General features: G+C 38.2%; 1 protein-coding gene across 11 annotated transcripts in view; it reads right to left on the bottom strand.

Annotated features, from left to right (window-relative positions):
- LOC122675400 (LIM domain containing preferred translocation partner in lipoma) overlaps positions 1-18,419 on the bottom strand; it is a 713,437-nt gene that overhangs the window by 274,655 nt on the left and 420,363 nt on the right. For all 11 annotated transcript variants that reach the window (XM_043874070.1, XM_043874067.1, XM_043874069.1 and 8 more), the window contains one exon: positions 4,179-4,868. In XM_043874070.1, the coding sequence (XP_043730005.1) occupies positions 4,179-4,868 (690 nt within the window). The remainder of the gene's footprint in view (positions 1-4,178; positions 4,869-18,419) is intronic.

Below are 18,419 nucleotides of genomic sequence, written 5' to 3'. Positions count from 1 at the left end.
TACTCTCCTCTCTGAAACATTAACTATCCCCCAGTTTCAAACGCTAAATAAACAGCAGTAATCTGTTCTGACTCTGAATAAACCAACACAAAACTTTGTGTTGGATTTATCGAAAGGTGGTTTGCTGATCTCCAAGTTCTCCCCATCCTGAAAGATTTTCCAAGGTAATTTTACCAGATGATTTTAGAATGTAACCTAGGTGGGCCTTCACAGCTTTCCCGAGATGCATAGTACCAGCACTCTTCATAGTATGGAGCACATGCTGACTGTCAAAGAATTAATGGTTTCAAACTATGGTGCTAGAGAAGACTCTTCAAAGTTCCTTGGACAGCAAGGAGACCAAACCAGTCAATCCTAAAGGAAATCAACTTGGAATATTCTCTGGAAGGAGTGATGCTAAAGCTGAAGCTCCAATACTTTGGCCACCTGATGCGAAGAGCTGACTCATTGGAAAAGACCCTTACGCTGGGAAAGATTGAGGGCAAGAGAAGAAGCGGGTGACAGAGAATGAGATGGTTGGATGGCATCATCAACTCAATGGACATGAGTTGAGCAAACCCTGGGAAACAGTGAAGGACGCGGAAGTCTGCCTGCTGCAGTTCATGGGGTTGCAAAGAGCTGGGACACGACCGAGCAACTGAACAACAATAACAATCTGTCTCTTCACCAGAGCCAAGGCTGTCACAGGTGAAGTTTATGACAAGGAAGTGGAACCTCGAGGTCCTGGCTCTGAGGCTTTCAAGCTGACTGACCTCACATGAAAATGAGAGAAAATACGCATCCCATCTCACAGGAATGTGAAGCTAACACACAGGACAAAAGCGCTGTGAACAACACAGCAAGTCACAGATATAAGCTTTCATAAAATGGCAAAGAGGAGAGATTCCACTGTGACTTTAAGAGGATTTCCAGTGAGAAGGGAACATTTCTCTCTTTAAAAAAAAAAACAAAACACACTAAAACTTGCTTATAACAATATTTTTCAAGGAACTCGGCTCAGATGGTCCATGCTACATTATGGTCTACTGTAGCATGCAAATTCATTGCTCAGCACATTATGGAAACACAAATATAATCACGATCCCCTAAGCCTTGCAGGTTCTGATTTGGGCTTCTCCTTCCTTCCTTCATTCTTCTTTTCCTTTCTTTTTCTTTTCCTTTTCTGTCCTATTTTCTCCTTCCTTTCTTCTATCTCCTCTTTTATATTATACCACGGCATGGAGAAATTAAAGCAGCTTTTCTCAAACATAAAGGAGATTCATTTCTTTCATTTTTAAAAAACCTTTTTCCTTAATGGGTTAAATGCCAAATCCCTAAGAACTTCTCGAAGTAACAAAAGATAATTGTTTTAAGGCACAGAGGTATATTTTCCGTCAGTGCCTAAAAAAATTGGAAATAAATGAAAGCCAATGTAAAAGCTGAATCCAAGTCCTCACTTGGCAATTATTCAGACCTTGGAAATTTCCAGGCCCTTTGCAATCATTAATTAATTAGTGAAGATGACATTCTACTTTACTGAGGCTGAGAGCGTGACATAAAAAGGTCTAGAGGCTTTCCTCAAGCTGAAAGAAAAATGTCAAGGGAGGAACTGGGATTAGAATTAGGAGCTCGTTTCTCAAGCCAAGAGTCACAATGCTTAGCCAAGCCAAGTCACTATTTAAGACAATAGGGTCCTCTGTGCACAGGTGCAGTTGAATACAGTAGTGTTCTGCTCAAAGATCAACTGTGAAAGAGACCACCCCCTTCATCCACCAATGCCCCCCAACACACACAGACAATATCTGTAGCTTCATCAGTCTCTTTCCCATTTTCCCAAACAAAGACAGATGGCTAAATATCAACCTCTAGCCACTCTCCTTAATAATCACTGCAAAAAGGACATGATTTGATTTTCATTTTTTAAATGTACAGTATGATGTTAAAACACATGACACTGTTGAAAAACAAATATTTCAGAATTTTTTTTTAATGACATGAAATCTACTGATATCCAGGATCTTCAATAATGGAATAGATCACCCTGAATATTATCTTATTCCAATAAGGAAAATAAAGTTTCAAGCTTTCTGGAAAGTGGTTAATAGAAATTCATTCTGTCATCTCAAGTAAGTTGATGAAGACAGGACCAAATACTAGTGATGTGTCTGGACCTAATAGTTTAGAACCAGGTCGTGCAGTGGGCACTGATTCTTTTTCCTACTCCACTGGATTGGTTTCAGATTGCCCAGAGACATGGTGGGAAAACAGGAAACTTGAATTTGGGTTCAGTACTTCTCACCAGGTCATTCTCTCCACCTAGACATACTTTTGCTCTGTCTCATGTCTGTTTCCCCAGGTTGGGTAATAGGATCATTAAACAACTCAGGCCTGAGTCCCCTGCCCTTAGGATGATCACCCAGTAATGTTATTACAGTCAGGCTGCTTCAGACAGGGCAAAATTGCACAGCCATTTGAACTTAAACAGTGAAGACCATTGTCTCAACCTAAACTTTCAATCTTCTATAGAAGAATTTGTTGTGGTTCTCCCAAAGTGAGGTAAAGTTGAATAACACCATTTTTTTCCGAACAGGTCACTTCAGGGTCAGGAGGGATGAAAATAAATATACTGCAATGTTAACAAAGGGCAAGGCTGTCCAGGTTGGCTATTTTGGGCAATATTTTTTTAAAAATAAAACAGAAAACCCTTAATAACATTTCTTTTCATAAAGAGATTTTTCAAAAGAAAGCCTGCCCAAGAGTAATGTCTCAAAAACACTTAACATTTTTGCTTGGAGTCTTTATGTTGGAAAATGATCATGGCTGGTCCACTTCCATGTAATGCACATTCATAAGATAGATGGATACCTCTAGCTATCCTCAGGCCCCACCTGCTAGGAAGGGTTCCTAACCCCTAAGGAACCTAAAATCCATCTGCACCAGAGCTGATGCTTTCATGTGAGAAGTGACTGAATAAATCCCCTGGAAAAGTAAGGACCTCACTAATTTTTGTTGTAATGTAGAAAATGCAAATGGATATGTCTCGAAATTGACAATCTCAAATGTGTAAAGGGTTAAATATATATGATACAAACTTCCATCCACCCAGGTTACCAATGAACTTCTATTTAATCCAGGCTTCTCCAAATTCTAATTTCTCACGGTTCTAACTAAAGGGAAGGGAAGGCTTGGTTTTAACACAATGGCTGGAAACTAGATTTGTTTTTCCATCTCACTCCTTCCTAGTAACTCTCCTTGGTTCCTCTTTTCATGGTGAGAGGAAACATCATCATGTTGGTTCTAGCAGTGAAGAAAAATCCAAGCTGTAGGTGAGTAGGTGTGTACAGTATTGTATATTGGCTATTCATATGAAGTTGATAACATGTTGACTTAAAACTCATACACGCTTGAAATTTAATCAAACAATAAACAAGAGAACTGTCATAAAGAAATTTTTTAAGTTGCCTAATAGAATTAAAGGTTGGAGAGTAATATTTTTCCTGGAGGATCACTGATATCGATAAACAAGGGCCACTATATTGAAGCCCTCTCCCAAAGAAAATTAGGCAAGGTATCTGTATTACCTTAGCCTCAGCTGTCTCCTGGGCCCTTATCCACTTGTTCTTCCCTAGCAGTCACTGTGGCACCAACTTTGCCTGGGATGTGACCACCTTCACAAGAGCCCAATCTGACAGCAGTTCATCTTGTGTTGCCCTGAGCACCTCTCACCTCCACACCTAGGGATTTCCTATCCCCTGCTAAGACATTAGATGCTTCAGATCTATTTAGTGACCAAGTAAATGCAACATCTAAGTGTGAGGAAGTCTCTAACCCATGGTAGAAGGCTTTGATCAACAGGAGACAAGAGCTGGAAAATAAATTATTTTTCCTTTTTTACCAAGGAAGAGATTATCCCAAGCTGCTATGGTTCATATGGTCTCTTGGAAGCTGGTCCTTCAAAACTGAACAATTAGTTGTACTTGATACTTAACAGAATTCTTATTGGTAACACTTTCCCATATCCCCAAATAGGATCTCCCCATTTTCCTGCCTCTATCCAAGCACTTCCTTCAGACTGTACTTTTTAATGAAATGAAAGTAGCACATATATTAATACTTTTGCCTTAGGCTCTGCTTTCTGGGGAAGGCAGGCTGAGATAGGTACCCTTTTATTCCCACCACTATGTTAATAAGTTTCCTACCTTTGGTTGCAGGGGTGGTGCACAGGGGCCTGGAACAGGATCTGTGATGTAGGTCTTCTTGGGACCAGCAACTGGATACATCCCAGCAGGGTTCTGGTTCCCAGGGCCAGAAGGAGTATACCCTTGTTCCCGCTTCCAGGTATTTGGATGGCCTTGTTGACCATAGGAAGGATCAGAGTCATTTTTGCCCCCATAGCCAGGCCCCACTGGGCAATAGGGTTCATAATAGCGCCCTTGGTTGGGGGCATACCCATACCCAGGTTCAGGCTGAAGTCCTGGTGGTGGAACATATGCATAATCCATGCCTCCCCGTGTAGAAGGAGGGGGACCTTGCCCGGAGATAGGAACTGGTTGAGTGTTATAACCTTGGGCCCCTGGCCCTGAACCATAAAATTGTCCTGGTGAAGGAGCAGCCATGTAGTGAGAGCTGGGCTGGGCTGACTTCACCTGCACATTGAAGGTAGGTCTTGAAGGGGTGGATGCTGTAGTGTAAGAAGCTGGGACAGGCTGAGGCTGGGGTTTTAGTGTTCCAATTGGAGCCACAGGGATTGGTCCAGCCTGGGGTGCAGGCTGTGGCTTCAGTGTAGACTTCTTAGTTGCTGTCAGAGGGGGTTGGTTTGGTATGACCATCCTTTTATGTCCCGTGACAGGGGTGGAGACTGGAGGAGAAGCTGTTGAACTAGTAGTACCCTAAAGCAGGAGAGAGAAAAAGAAAAAAAAAAAGTCAAAGATTACTGCTATTGAGAAATAAATATACATAAACAAATATTAACAAATGTTACTAAATTTTTGTATTAACTCTGCAAAACATAAAGAAGGCATGACTCCCGCCATCTAAGAGTTCACAGACTAACACAAAAATCAGTTGTGTTTCTGTGCAATGAACAATCCAGAAAATAAACTAAGGAAACAATTCCACTTATAATAACATCAGAAAGAAAGAAAAAAAACTTAGGGGAAAAAAAAATAAACTTAACCAAAGAGGTGAAAGAATTACACGCTGAAAAGTACAAAACACCGCTGATAAATTAAAGAAGACACAATTAAACGGAAAGACATACAATCTTCATGGATTGAAAGACAGCATTGCAAATACATTAATACTATCCATAGTAACGTACAGATCTAATGTAATCCCTGTCAAAATTCCAACTGAACTTTTACGAAAAATGGAATCTCAAGAGAATGAATAGCCAAAACAACCTTAAAAGAAGATTGAAGTTCCCACATGCAACTTCAAAATTTATTACAAAATTATAATAAGCAAACAATGTTCTACTGGCATAAAGACAAACATAGACTAATGAAATAGAACAGAGAACCCAGAAATGAACCCTCGCATCCATGGTCACTTGATTTTTGACATGGGTGCCAAGATCATTTGATGGGGAAAGGATAGTTTTTACAGTAAGTGATGCTGGGAATACTGGACATCCGCATGCAAAAGAATTAAGCTGGATCCTTACTTTACATCACATACAAAGAATAACCCCAAATCAAAATGTAAGAGATAAAGCTCTTTTTTAAAAAATAGAGGGAAAAAATTATGACAGTGGACTTGGTAATGAATTTTTACAATACATACTGAAATATCAGAGTCAAGAAAAATAAATTGAACAATGTGATCTCAAACAAACTGCCCGAAGACTTGATCACCATAAAGTGCAATACTAGAAAAAGAAAGAAGATGGGCTAAACAGAGGGAACAAAAATAAAAATGAGGAGTGTTGAGAGGAATAAACATATACCCCTGGCACAATCAAAGAAATACTAAATTTAGGATCAAAGATTCCTGTTAAGAGTGATTTACTAAAGATAACACAAAAGCAGCCTTCTCCTCCCTTTATATCTTCTATTCCTGTTGCATTCATTTGTTCAATTCAAAAATACTTGCTGAATATCCTAAAAATAACCTAAGAGCACAAAGATTAAGAGACCTTTTGCTTAACTGTGAGAGGTCTTGGTTAGTCTGGGAATAAGTAAAAGCTTAGAGAAGGTCGGAAATTCAAACATTCATCCTGAGGCACTGATGTATTAGGGATCTGTACACACACCAGTAGCAGAATGCTTTAATTCTGCTCTTCCTTAATATGATTAGATTTATTAACACAAGAAATGAATAACTACCCCCTATTTTGGTTGTTCATTAATTTCCAAATAAATTCCAATATGTATAAGAAGCAACAATACAAGACTTTGTATTATTCTAGTGTCATTTATCCACACCAAGCCATTAGAGAGATATACACGGCAGGGGGGCAGATGCTGCTAACTGCTTTCACATACATACTCCCCTTCTTCATTACTCAAAAGATTTCAGTTTTATTAAGAGCAGCAATATGCTCACACTTCCCTAGATTACTTTGCAGGCAGGAGTTGCCATGTGATGCAGCTCTGGCCTATGAGATGTATGCAAAGCATTTCTGGAAAAACTAGAGCTCTCCTGACATAGCATCATCCCTTCCTAGTTTTCCCCTTTCCTCCTTCCCTCCTGGGATGTGGCTGTGGGGCTGGAGACGGTACAGCTATCCTATTCTTGCCATAATATCCAAGTAGATCTATTTAGATATATGGCTATCTGAGGATAGCTTTATGGTGATCTCAGCTAGAGATAAAGATTAAAACAAGCCCAGGGACATTTGATTAAATTATAGTGGTTCTCAGCTGGAGAGGGAATCACCTAGTGACCAGGGAGAGATTAGAAATGTGTGGCAATGGCTTTTATTGTCACAGTGATTAGGGGATGCTATTTTCTTTCTTTTTTTTTCATTTATTTTTATTAGTTGGAGGCTAATTACTTTACAATATTGTAGTGGTTTTCATTGAGCAAGTAGAAGGAGAAAACACAACAGTGTTAAACCAAAGAGGACAACAGTGCCCCTGTCGACAGATACTAAAAACCTCTTGAGTCACATTTCTTCCAGCAACCTGATTGTGATGTCCCCAGCTATCAGCCAAGGTCACTGGTCCTTTCTAGGGTCTTTCTTCTACAACACTCTTTTCTCCTATTCACAATTAACTGCTCCCCCACCCTTTGGTCCTCTTGAATGTACAGGATGACAATTCTGACTCTGCTAGCCCCAGATTATCATTTCGTCCCTAATGGCTTCTCTATACCCAAACAGACCTATATACACAGGACATTTATAAATCAGTTCCTTGGAAGGGGCTGGATTCTGTGTGCTATCATTTTTATTGGGTTCTGACTGCGACAGTTATCTTTTCCTATCATTTGTGATTTGTCTCAGTTGTAGTTTCCCAGAGATTTTGTAATTTTAAATTTAGTTTTCTGTTAAGTTACAAGAAACTGTTGAATAGAGTTATCTTTTTCCCCCCCTTTTTCTGATAGTCTCTCAGGGAGCCAACTTGCCATTTCCTTTTGTAATTTAAGTAACATGAAAATTCTTGTCTTGGTGGAGCAGCATTTCCCTCTCTAGGAAGGTGGTCCCAATAGTACTCAATAGAAGATGTTATTTCCACATTAAGCAGTTTGTTAAAATATATATCATGAAAAAACTCCAAAATAAATACTCAGTAAGATCCTGATACTCTGAAGAAGAGAGTACAGAAGATTCAGTTTGAACCTAAAAACATATAAGGTTAGATTTTTCTAGTCAACCATGTCAATCTTAAAAAAAAGTCTGAATGGATGGAATTGAATATAAGAACGGAATAAAGCTTTTCTTTTCTTTGATGACTCAAGATCAGCAGAAACCCAGAGTTCCTATTTTAAACACTTCACAAACCCAACTATAAATGGAGACAGTGACGGAGCAACTGGGTTAATGGCAGGCAAACTCTGGACCGCAGCTGGATAGGAGTCCGCCCCCAAAACAGACACTTAACAGTCACATACTTTGAAGATGAAAACCAGTCATATTTATAAAGTAAACAACAAAGAATTAATCCTAATCCTTAGAAGCAACTTTTTTTAGACCAATTTCTCTTTTTCTTTCTTGGTGAACATGCACACATGTGCACACACATACACTGCTTAAAGATTCCTAAAATCTTTGAAGGAAGGCATCAGGGTGCAATTTCAGGGTGCATTGCTTTCTTCTAGGAAATAGCTCACTAGATGAGAAGGTTTCTCACAACTTTATTATAAATTCTTCTGTGTATGTGCCGGCATGTTTCTGAGTGTTTTCTATCTCATAGTTACTTGTGTGAAAATAGTACATTTAGCTATAATTTTTTTTTTCATTTGCAATTTAAAATTCTTTACCTCATTGGAGGTAGAAGGGGGTAAAGAACAGGAATCATTTTAAAGCATATTTATTTATGTTCTTCATGGTAAAAGAAAGCTATGGCAACACTTTCCTGGCCCACATATTCAATTAAATACATAGCGAATCTTTTCTACTTACTGGATTAGAGACGCTTCCAAATATTTATTTTTGGCATTTCATTTTTCTTTTTTTGCAGAAATTCTTGAAGTTTTATCATGATTTAACATTTTAATTTTGAAAATCATGCACATTTTAAAGATGACATACACACACACATACATACTCATACATACATATTTTTTCCCTGAAACTCGAATCTCTGTAGCAGTCTTCTAATATGGCTGTTTGTCCATCAATCATTTTCTAAGCTTCTTCAACATGGAAAGCTTGGCAAGATTAATGGGAGGAGAATAGTATCCCAGGATGAAGAGGGCATGTCTACCTGCCCCCCAGGAGTTTGTAGTCTGGAGGAAGGACTGATAAATAATCAATAACTGTTGAATGGATGTCTCCACTACCAGAAAGAACTGGCTATGGCCAAGAGACAAGAACAGACAAGGGGCTGTAAGAGCACATCTCACGCCCACCTTTGGGAGCAAGCCCTCAACCTCCTTTGTGCCCAAAGTGGAATAACAACATACATTCCTCTACCCCTCTCACCCATGACCCACCCATTCCCTAAATACACCCCCACATGTGTACATGTGCACACACGCTTCTAATCTAATCTACTACCATGTCTTCTACATAAGCCCTCAATGCCTCTGGCATCCCTGTACTTTACCCTAGTCTCACTTTCTCTCTCCAAGCTCTGGCTTTCATCATCACTTTTCAGAGCTCTTTATGGTCATGATCTAACCTTATTTCTCTCCCATATCTCCTCAATACTGTCACAGTGATATTACCTCTAATGTGAATACTTGATCCTGACTCTCTACTCATCTACATTTGCAAATGACTCTGCCTTGTGTTGAACTCTTTTTATTATTCTCTCTCCCTTTTTTAAATACACTGTATAAGGACTCTCCAATCTAGCCCTTGCCTTTCTGTCCAGCCACCTCCCTATTTCTGCCATTACTCACAGTATACACCCAATATTAGACTTATATAGAGATAAGAATAGACCATACACTCATGTGTCTACTCTTATCTGTTAGCCAGGACCTCCTTCTACAGTCTATGACTTGTTCCTTATATCTCTCCACTATATTTTTCCTTTGTTGTTCAGATACAGCCATTTTCTGCTTGGCAGTTGCTACTAATTCTTCAAGTCTCTGATCAAGTGGTGTCTCTTCTGTAATGTCTTTCCAGAAGTCTAGAGACCTTCATTCAACAGTTACTATGTATTCACCCCTGTACTAGATTATAAACTTCTGGGGAACAGGAAGACATCATAAAATACTATCCTCTTCCCAATAGCTCACAGATACATGTTGATGATATTGACAAAATGCTTAATAGAAAAATAAAAATGTGAAAAGACATAAAAATCACCTGGAAGGACTTCTACAGTACTTTAGTTATAGCTACAATGGGCTTTGTATAGACCTCCATTAAAGCAATTACCTTACAGTATTTTAATAACTGACTTGCTTTTTTTATAAGTTGGGAAGAAGTCAAACTGCAAGCTGAAAGTGAAAGTGTTACCGCTCAGTAGTGTCCGACTTTTTGTGACCCCATAGACTATAGCCTGCCAGCTTCCTCTGTCCATGGGATTCTCCAGGTAAGAACACTGGAGTGGGTTGCCATTCTCTTCTTCAGGGGATCTTCCTGATCCAGGGATTGAACCTGGTTCTCTCACATTCGGGCAGATTCTTTACCATCTGAGCCACCAGGGAAAATCAAATTATCATGGTCATAGATAGAAATCTGTCTTCTGTAATAGAAAGGGCTACAGACAACTTGAGTCAACATGTTGCCCAATGGCCCCTGAATAATGATCCTTTTGATCTGACACAGGACCTCCTCTCCTCTCTCTCTATTAAATCTCTCCAGAACCATGCCCACAACTTGAAATACCTTCTCTGTATGAACACTCTCCTGAATTTCTATCTGCAGAACCCATCTATACTTGAAATGCCAGGCCCAAATATTCAACTGTCTATTTCATGTGTTTACTTGGATGTCTCATACGCTCTTCAACCTCAAGATGTTAAAAACTGTTTCAGCATCTTCCTTGAATCTGCTTTTCATGCCTTTCATTTGGTTTTCTTGTCCATTCCGGTGTTTTTCAAATGAGAACACTAGGAGTCATTCTTGAGCCTCTCCCTCACACCCCATTCAAGCATCAAATCCTGGTGATCCTATTCCCTAAATAGGCAACATTTACATTTCACCATTTCCTCTATTGGAAGCCAACTCCAAGACACAGCCACCTCTCACCAGAAGTTATCCAACAGCACTCACTCTTGTCTCCCATTGTTTATGCTTGTTCTCCTTTAATGAATCCTTCATTCTGTAGGAAAAGTTAAGTAAGAATGGTGGGGTGTGCATGCTCAGTTGTGTTCGTGTGACTCCATGGACTATGGCTCACCATAGTGCTGGAATGTGCTGGAATTTTCCAGGCAAGAATACTGGAGTGGGTTGCCATCTCTGATCTTCCTGACTCAGGAATCAGACTCTCATTTCTGGCATCTCCTGCATTGGCAGGCAGATTCTTTACCACTAGCATCACCTGTAAGAGGGTATAGGAAGAGTGATTTCTCCCAAATGCAGGTCTAATCACATTACTTTCCTGCTGAAAAGTCTTCAGTGCTTTAGTGGAGTGATTGGGACCCAGTCTATCTCTTCTGCCTCTCCTTGAGAGGTCAATGTCATGTCACTCTCTGACACTGACTTCCTTTCATACTTGATGTGCCAGACTCTCTGCCGTCTCATGGATTATACCTATGTGCTTCCCCACCTCTCTTTGGATTCTATATTGAGCTAATTTCTAAGAACTCTTGAAGTCTCAGCCTGAGTGTCAGTTCCCTCAGTGAACCATTGCCCAAATCCTCTGGCACAGTGAGCACTCTCTCTCTCCTCTTCTACACATATCACGCTTGTGTATGTCTCTTCTCATAGGGTTAGAGACAGTCCCTCTTTACTGCTGCTTTTCACTGTCTTTTTCATATCATAACACATAATAGACATTTAACAAATATTTGAATAAATGAATAATGGTCTCCCAAGAAAAATGCATTTCTCTTGTCAGATTGCAAAAAAAAAAAAAAAAAAGGCAAAATATAAGGTATCTCGTTTCTCTTATTACTTGACAATCCAGGAACTCTCATATGTTTAATGCATGCTTAATTACAGTAACCTCATTAGTCTCTTCCTCCCTCTAAGTAATTTAAGGACTTTACTATTGGAATTTATTAATTACTACTATCTTTCAAAGAAGCATCTGAAGTGCTTATTTTCATTTTAATGGTCAGATTATATATGTAAGTTTTACTTGATACTCACTCAAATCCCCTACAGAAATAGTCAAGTGGCATATTTTAAATAATTGTGCCATGAAAAGAAAGAAACTAAAACATTTAAAAATAATCTTTAACACGTATTGAAATGAAACATATTTTGAATTAACTATCAAATAACTATAATACCCCAATCCCATAAAATTTAAATAATCCAAAGTATCTATTCAACAAAAATTTACTGAAATTCTGCTATGTGTTAGGCACTGATCTGGTTGCTTAAGCCACAAGAAGACAAAGGGAATCAAAGTTGCTGCACTAAATAATTCTTCATTCAAATTTTTGACAAAAAATGATTGTAGTGAGCAAAAATGACTTCTATTTGGAACGAAAACTTTCTAAGGTAGCAGAAAGGGAAAATATATAAAAGCTAGTCTGACATATACACAGCAACATAAAACTCCAATCCCTGTTCTTAAATTTGGTTCTAGGTATTATAAACACATGAAAATGTGCTTAAGATGTTAAATGAAAATGTAAATGTTACATGAAAAACACAGAATGTGAAATCAATCATATGTACAATACAACTGAGGCTACACAGAATGGTATTTCCATATGGGCAAGGACTAGACAACCTATGGAAAGAGTGATGGTTGATTTGTTAGAAGATAGGGTTACAAATATTTCAGCTTCAATTTTCTTTTCATGACAGTTGTGTAAAGTTATTTGAACAAAACCTAATGGCCATTTGTCACTTGGAGTTATCTATTTTGTCTGTATATCTTTGTGGCAGGAAAAACAAACTAAAATACCAACTGGTATTTTTTAAAAGATATAATAACTGTAAACACTTATAAAGCATTTACTTTACGTAAACATTTTGTATCCAATGCAGTTTACTTACTCCTCACAGGTACCCTTGAGACAGAATCTATTACTTGTCCTTAGTTTCCAGATGAAGATACTGAAGCACATGTATCTTAAACATGTATTTATGCAAGGTTACACAGCTAGCAAGTGGCAGACCTAGGATTCAACCCAGGCAGCCTAGTTCTCTTCTGTAGTTTGAAGTTTTAAAAACCATTCTACCTCTCTTCCTCGATGGCTCATGGGGTAAAGAATCCACCTGCCATGCAGAAGACATAGGAGATGTGGATTCGACCCCCGGTCAGGAAGATCCCCTGCAGAAGAAAATGGCAACCGACTCTAGAATTTTGCCTGGAAAATCCTATGGACAGAGAATGCTGGTGGTCTACAGTTCAAAGGGTTGCAAAGAGTTGGACACGACTGAGCAGCTAAACGCTATTATTCTTGGGTAAAGAAAAGGTAAAATAAACCACATATGAGAAATTCACGAAAACAAACATAGAGGCCGTCTCAGTCTATGTGGGTACAGAAAAATATTTCTGTCATAGAACAAAACTAATGGAGTAAATGGTACAACAGACAGCAAGTGATACTTAGCACTGTTATCTAGGAAACAACAGAGTGACCTGAACTGTATAAAATAAGAGCCCCGTGGTGTAAGGCAGCTGCTGTACTGTGTCAGTTGATTACTGCTGTGTGCAAAATGGATCAGAGGTCCCTCTTCTGACTTTAAAGCTATGCTTTTTATTTATTTTTTTTTTTTTGCAAACATGAGGAAGCCAAATGAAGGATTTCTAAAGGCCAATTGTACGCTGGAGGTGCATTTTCCAACTTCCATTCTCAGTTAAGGATATTGGCAGATAGAAATATTGCCCTAGAGGATGATCAATTAAATTGAAGGGTCATGCAGTAAAATTTAGGATCAAAAAATCCCAGCTTTGCCACTATTTAGAGCTGACTGACACTGGAAAATTCACACTACTTCTCCAGATTGTTGTTCTAGTTGAACAACAAACAAGATCTAGGCATAGTGCCATTTTATCCTCCTTTTTAAATGAGTGGTCCATCTTATTCTTCAAATAAAAGTCATTCTATAACAACCCCCCAAAAAGGAGCTTCACTGCTCAAGACACAGACTTGAGGGGAGTATGCTCATGTCTCTTTTCCTTCTAATACTATCCTTATACAAAAGAAGTCATAAGGACATTCAAAACCCAGTGATTCCAAGAGTAAATTCTGAATATTTACAATGAGTTTTACTGGCCAAAAAGAGCTTGATCTTATCACTAAAATTTCACACCAAGTAGGTACTTAATAAACCATGACAGGATAAATGAATGGACAGACCTGGTGTCTGAGTTTACATAGGGCAAGGAAAAAAAAAAAAAGGAACCCCAGCTTACATGCCATGCATTCCTTTTTTTTTTTTTTTGGCTACTTCTTTTTTGCTCAAGAAAAATTACTTACCATTTTCTCCAAGCCCTTACTATAGAAAATGACTTAATTTTGCTTTCCTGAGTCCCCTCACTGATTGTCTTCCATTATTCAGGGATTAATACCCATGGCTGCATTCCTTTTTCATTCCAGTCACATACTTTTCATTTGATAGATGACCCCATGAGATAGAAAATAATCCAACAGACTAAGAGTACAATGTATGGATATGCTTCTATATATCCAGAAGTACTTTTCAAGTCTGACTGCACAACAGAATCACTGAATGCTCTATAAACACAAAGTGCCTTTCACTTAGAGCTTTTTAGATACAAATTATCTTAGGCCTATTACTTGGGGAGTGAAATCTGGAAATTAAAAAGGGGAGGAATAAATGATTTTCTGTTGAAACCAGAGTTGAGAACCACCTATTTAGGTTAAAGCAGAATAAGGAATTATAGCTTGGAGATGGGGGCTATGTGTGATGGGACGGTGTTATCCCAACTGTCTTCAAAGGGCAATGTTCATATAATTCAGACTTAGGACCAAGGTAATATTTGTTTCTATAAACTTCTTACGGGCAATTTGAGGGCTAATTTGGTGATATGTATCAGAAGTCCTAACAAAAGCCATACCTTTCATTTTTAAGAATTTAACCAAAAGAAATAATCATAGATGGTTAAAACCCTCAGTTTCAAGATATGTTCTTGGCAATGAAATTTATAAAAATAACAGATTATGTGCAGCTTAAGTAATCAGTACTTGGGGACTGGTTAAATAAATGACGGTACATTCCTATAATGAAATATTGTATTATTAAAATGTTTCAAAACATATCAACAATCCAGCAACTTCACTTCTGGATATCTACCCCAAAAGGCAAAACAGGGAAGGACTCTTATCTGTATACTTATGTTCATAGCAGAATTATTCATAATATCCAAAAATTTGAGAGCAACCAAAGTGTCCAATAACAGATGAATGAACAAAATGCAGTATAAACATACAATGTTGTAATATTCAGCCTAAAACAAGAAAGAAACTCTCAAACATGCTAAAACAGGAATGAACCATGAAAACATTAGGCTAAGATGAGATAAGCCAGTTAAAGAGGATATATACAGTATGAATCCAATGATATATGATACCTGAAGTAATGAAATTCATGAAGACAAAGCAAAATGTGGTTAACAAAGAGGTGGGGGGGGTATGTTGAGTAATTATTTAACTGATGTGCATTTTCAGTCTGGGAAAGTAGAAAAGTTCTAAAGATGGATTATGATTGCACAACTATGTGAATATACTTAATGCCACCTAGACAAATCCTTACAATGATTAAGGTGGTGAATTTTGTTATGTATCTATTACTACAGCAGGAAAACAAACAAAAAAATGATGGGAAAGAAGCAGGGAAAAGAAAGGAAAGGAAAAAAAAAGTTATACATTTTAGAGACAGATTAGGGAACACTGTTTTATCAATATATGCATCTATCTATACCTCTCATATACACATAACACACACAGACACACACACACACAGACACACACATAGCTAGAAGGATCTATTCCCAAAATGATAATAGTGGTTATTTTAAGGGGATTATTTTAGAGTATATACTTTTCTAACATAATCATATATTGTGAAAGATATAGATCTTCCTCTGATGTGTGTATATATTCACACATACATATACATAAAAAATAGATTTTGAATAATATGTATGAAATAAATAAATTATTTTAAGATTTAATACACACCAAAAATATTGTAGTATCCCACCGTCTGTGTGTGTGTTTGCACAGTAACAAAGGAAGGGACATAGTAAAAAATTTTAAATGATTTTAAAATACTTTTAAAAGGCTAAAATGGCATCAGCTGATGCAATTAACAGAAGTTTTTACTTTCATCTTCATAAGTTTCTGTATTTTCTACATTAAAGAAAAAATTACTTCATGTGTGGTAACTGAAAACTGGTGAACGGTTAAAATAACCTCAAAGATTCCTTTTGAAATTAAAATCACAGGATTTTAATCAGGTTCATTGAGTTCAAAACAGTGCTACCAATACAGGGACACTACGAATATGATAATTTTCATTCATTGATGGACTCCTAAACACACACACACACACACACACACTGCCTGACAAGTCCTCCAAAGAGTTCTTGTTAGAGAGACATAAAGATGTCTTACTTCCATCATTGTATCAGCCCTTGTTCATTTCACAGTTTAGTGCTTTGGCTTTGAGAATGTGTATTGACAGCTAGCGAGGGGCTATTCTTAATACCTTCAGGAGGCTGAAATCGCAAAAATAGCACAGTCTGGTGGTGTACTCCAGATCAGCTTTTGTCTTTGAAACTTCTCCACTTAATTAATTCTCACAGAATTCTGAATGGGTATAAGATACTTTGAAGACAAACTGCTCCCTGGACGTTGAAGACATGGATGCCAGTATGTCAACTTGTTTTCCCAGAAATAAAATTAAGGCAATTAGGAGCACCAAGATTCTGCCTGAAGTCTTCCTTTCTTAACCCCTAATTATTCAACAGAGAAGCAATGACCAAGGGGAGGCCCTGAGCTCATTCATTCATAAAACTAGCATATCATCATACGAACACCAAGATAGCCAGTATTTTAGGGAGTTTTTTTCCCACAATAACCATCAAATGAGATGGTATGTCATTAATATTGGAGAGCCTCCGAGGCTTCAATTTATATAAATACCCATACAATACAGAACACTTAGACCCTAGGATGCATGTGACTAGTGCTGGAAAAAATGGCATTGTGGTGAGGGTTAATTCAATCTGAGTGTCTTCTGTAATCTAGGGATGTGGCAAGAGGAGAGTTTACTTAAAAGTGACCTCATGACACCAAGTCATCGCCTCGAGGGCCTATGTGCTTTTCTCCAGTCAGGCCAGGAGTTTACCATAAAGTGCCTGGTGTTGAACTAACAGGTCAAGAAATAATAAAACACAATCTCTGTGAGAATATGCTAGTCAGGGTGCATAAATATATGACTGGTAAAACTGGAAGTTGAAACAATTTCTCTGGTGGGTAAACTGGCAATGAAGAGCTATCAAAATGCCTGTAACTTACACTGATTGTATATTTAAAAATAAATTATTAGGAGATGGTTGAGAAAATCATGGTGCATTGTTCTGATGGAATGTTATGCAGCTTGTAAGCAAGGGAATAGGTATTCAAAATAACGGTCTAACAAAAAAGTAAATTAAGGACGCATGTGTATACTGATAAAATTTTGCAAAATAGCAAATTTTAAGGTTATAAATATTTCAAAGGATGTAGGTATTTTTAAAAATGATGTCTTACTGATCACTAATACACTTTCTATGCTGCAATCAGAATATTCCTAAAATCTAAATTGATTGCCTTCTTTGACTAAGTCTCCCAAAGCATCTCATTGCTCTTAGGATGAAGTTCTTTTCTTTTTTTCCTGATAGAGTCATCACTTTGCTTCCTAATCTTCTCTCTCTATTCCCTCCCCCTGAAACTTGATGCTCCAGCCATTCTGCAGTTGCCTGACTTGAATGCTCTCCAATCTGCCCCACCTCCCAACTCCTAACCAGTATTCATCCTTGAGGTTTCAAATGAATGACACTCTAGAAAGCCAGACCTGAGTATCCATGTCTTGATAAGGTGTCCAACAGTGGTGTCCTTTTAAAACACTGTACTTTGCTTAAAATGATAGAACTTGTCCACTCTTTTGTCATTCCTTCTTTATTTTTGAATTAATTAATTAATTTTGGGGTGTGTACTCTGCAATGGGAGCACAGAGTCTTAACCACTGGACACCAGAGAAGTCCATCAGTTACGTCTTTAATATCCTCTTCTCCTCTAAACTTCACACAGGCAAGGACTTTTTCTTGTTCAACATATGCTTCAGTTCAGTTCAGTCCAGTCGCTCACCCATGTCCGACTGCTTTGTGACCCCATAGACTGCAGCATGCCAGGCCTCCATGTCCATCACTAACTCCCAGAGTTTACTCAAACTCATATCCATTGAGTTGGTGATGCCATCCAACCAACTCATCCTCTGTTGTCCCCTTCTCCTCCCGCCGTCAATCTTTCCCAGCATCAGGGTCTTTTCAAATGAGTCAGTTCTTCGCATCAGGTGGCCAAAGTATTGGAGTTTCAGCTTCAACATCAGTCCTTCCAATGAATATTCAAGACTGATTTCCTTTAGGATGGACTGGTTGGATCTCCTTGCAGTCCAAGGGACTCTTAAGAGTCTTCTCCAACACCACAGTTCAAAAGCATCAGTTCTAAGGTGCTCAGCTTTCTTT

Source organism: Cervus elaphus, chromosome 19 (genome assembly GCF_910594005.1).
Source record: "Cervus elaphus chromosome 19, mCerEla1.1, whole genome shotgun sequence".
NCBI lineage: Eukaryota > Metazoa > Chordata > Mammalia > Artiodactyla > Cervidae > Cervus > Cervus elaphus.
Note: the sequence above shows the minus strand (reverse complement) of the source record. Positions and strands in the feature narration are given on the sequence as shown.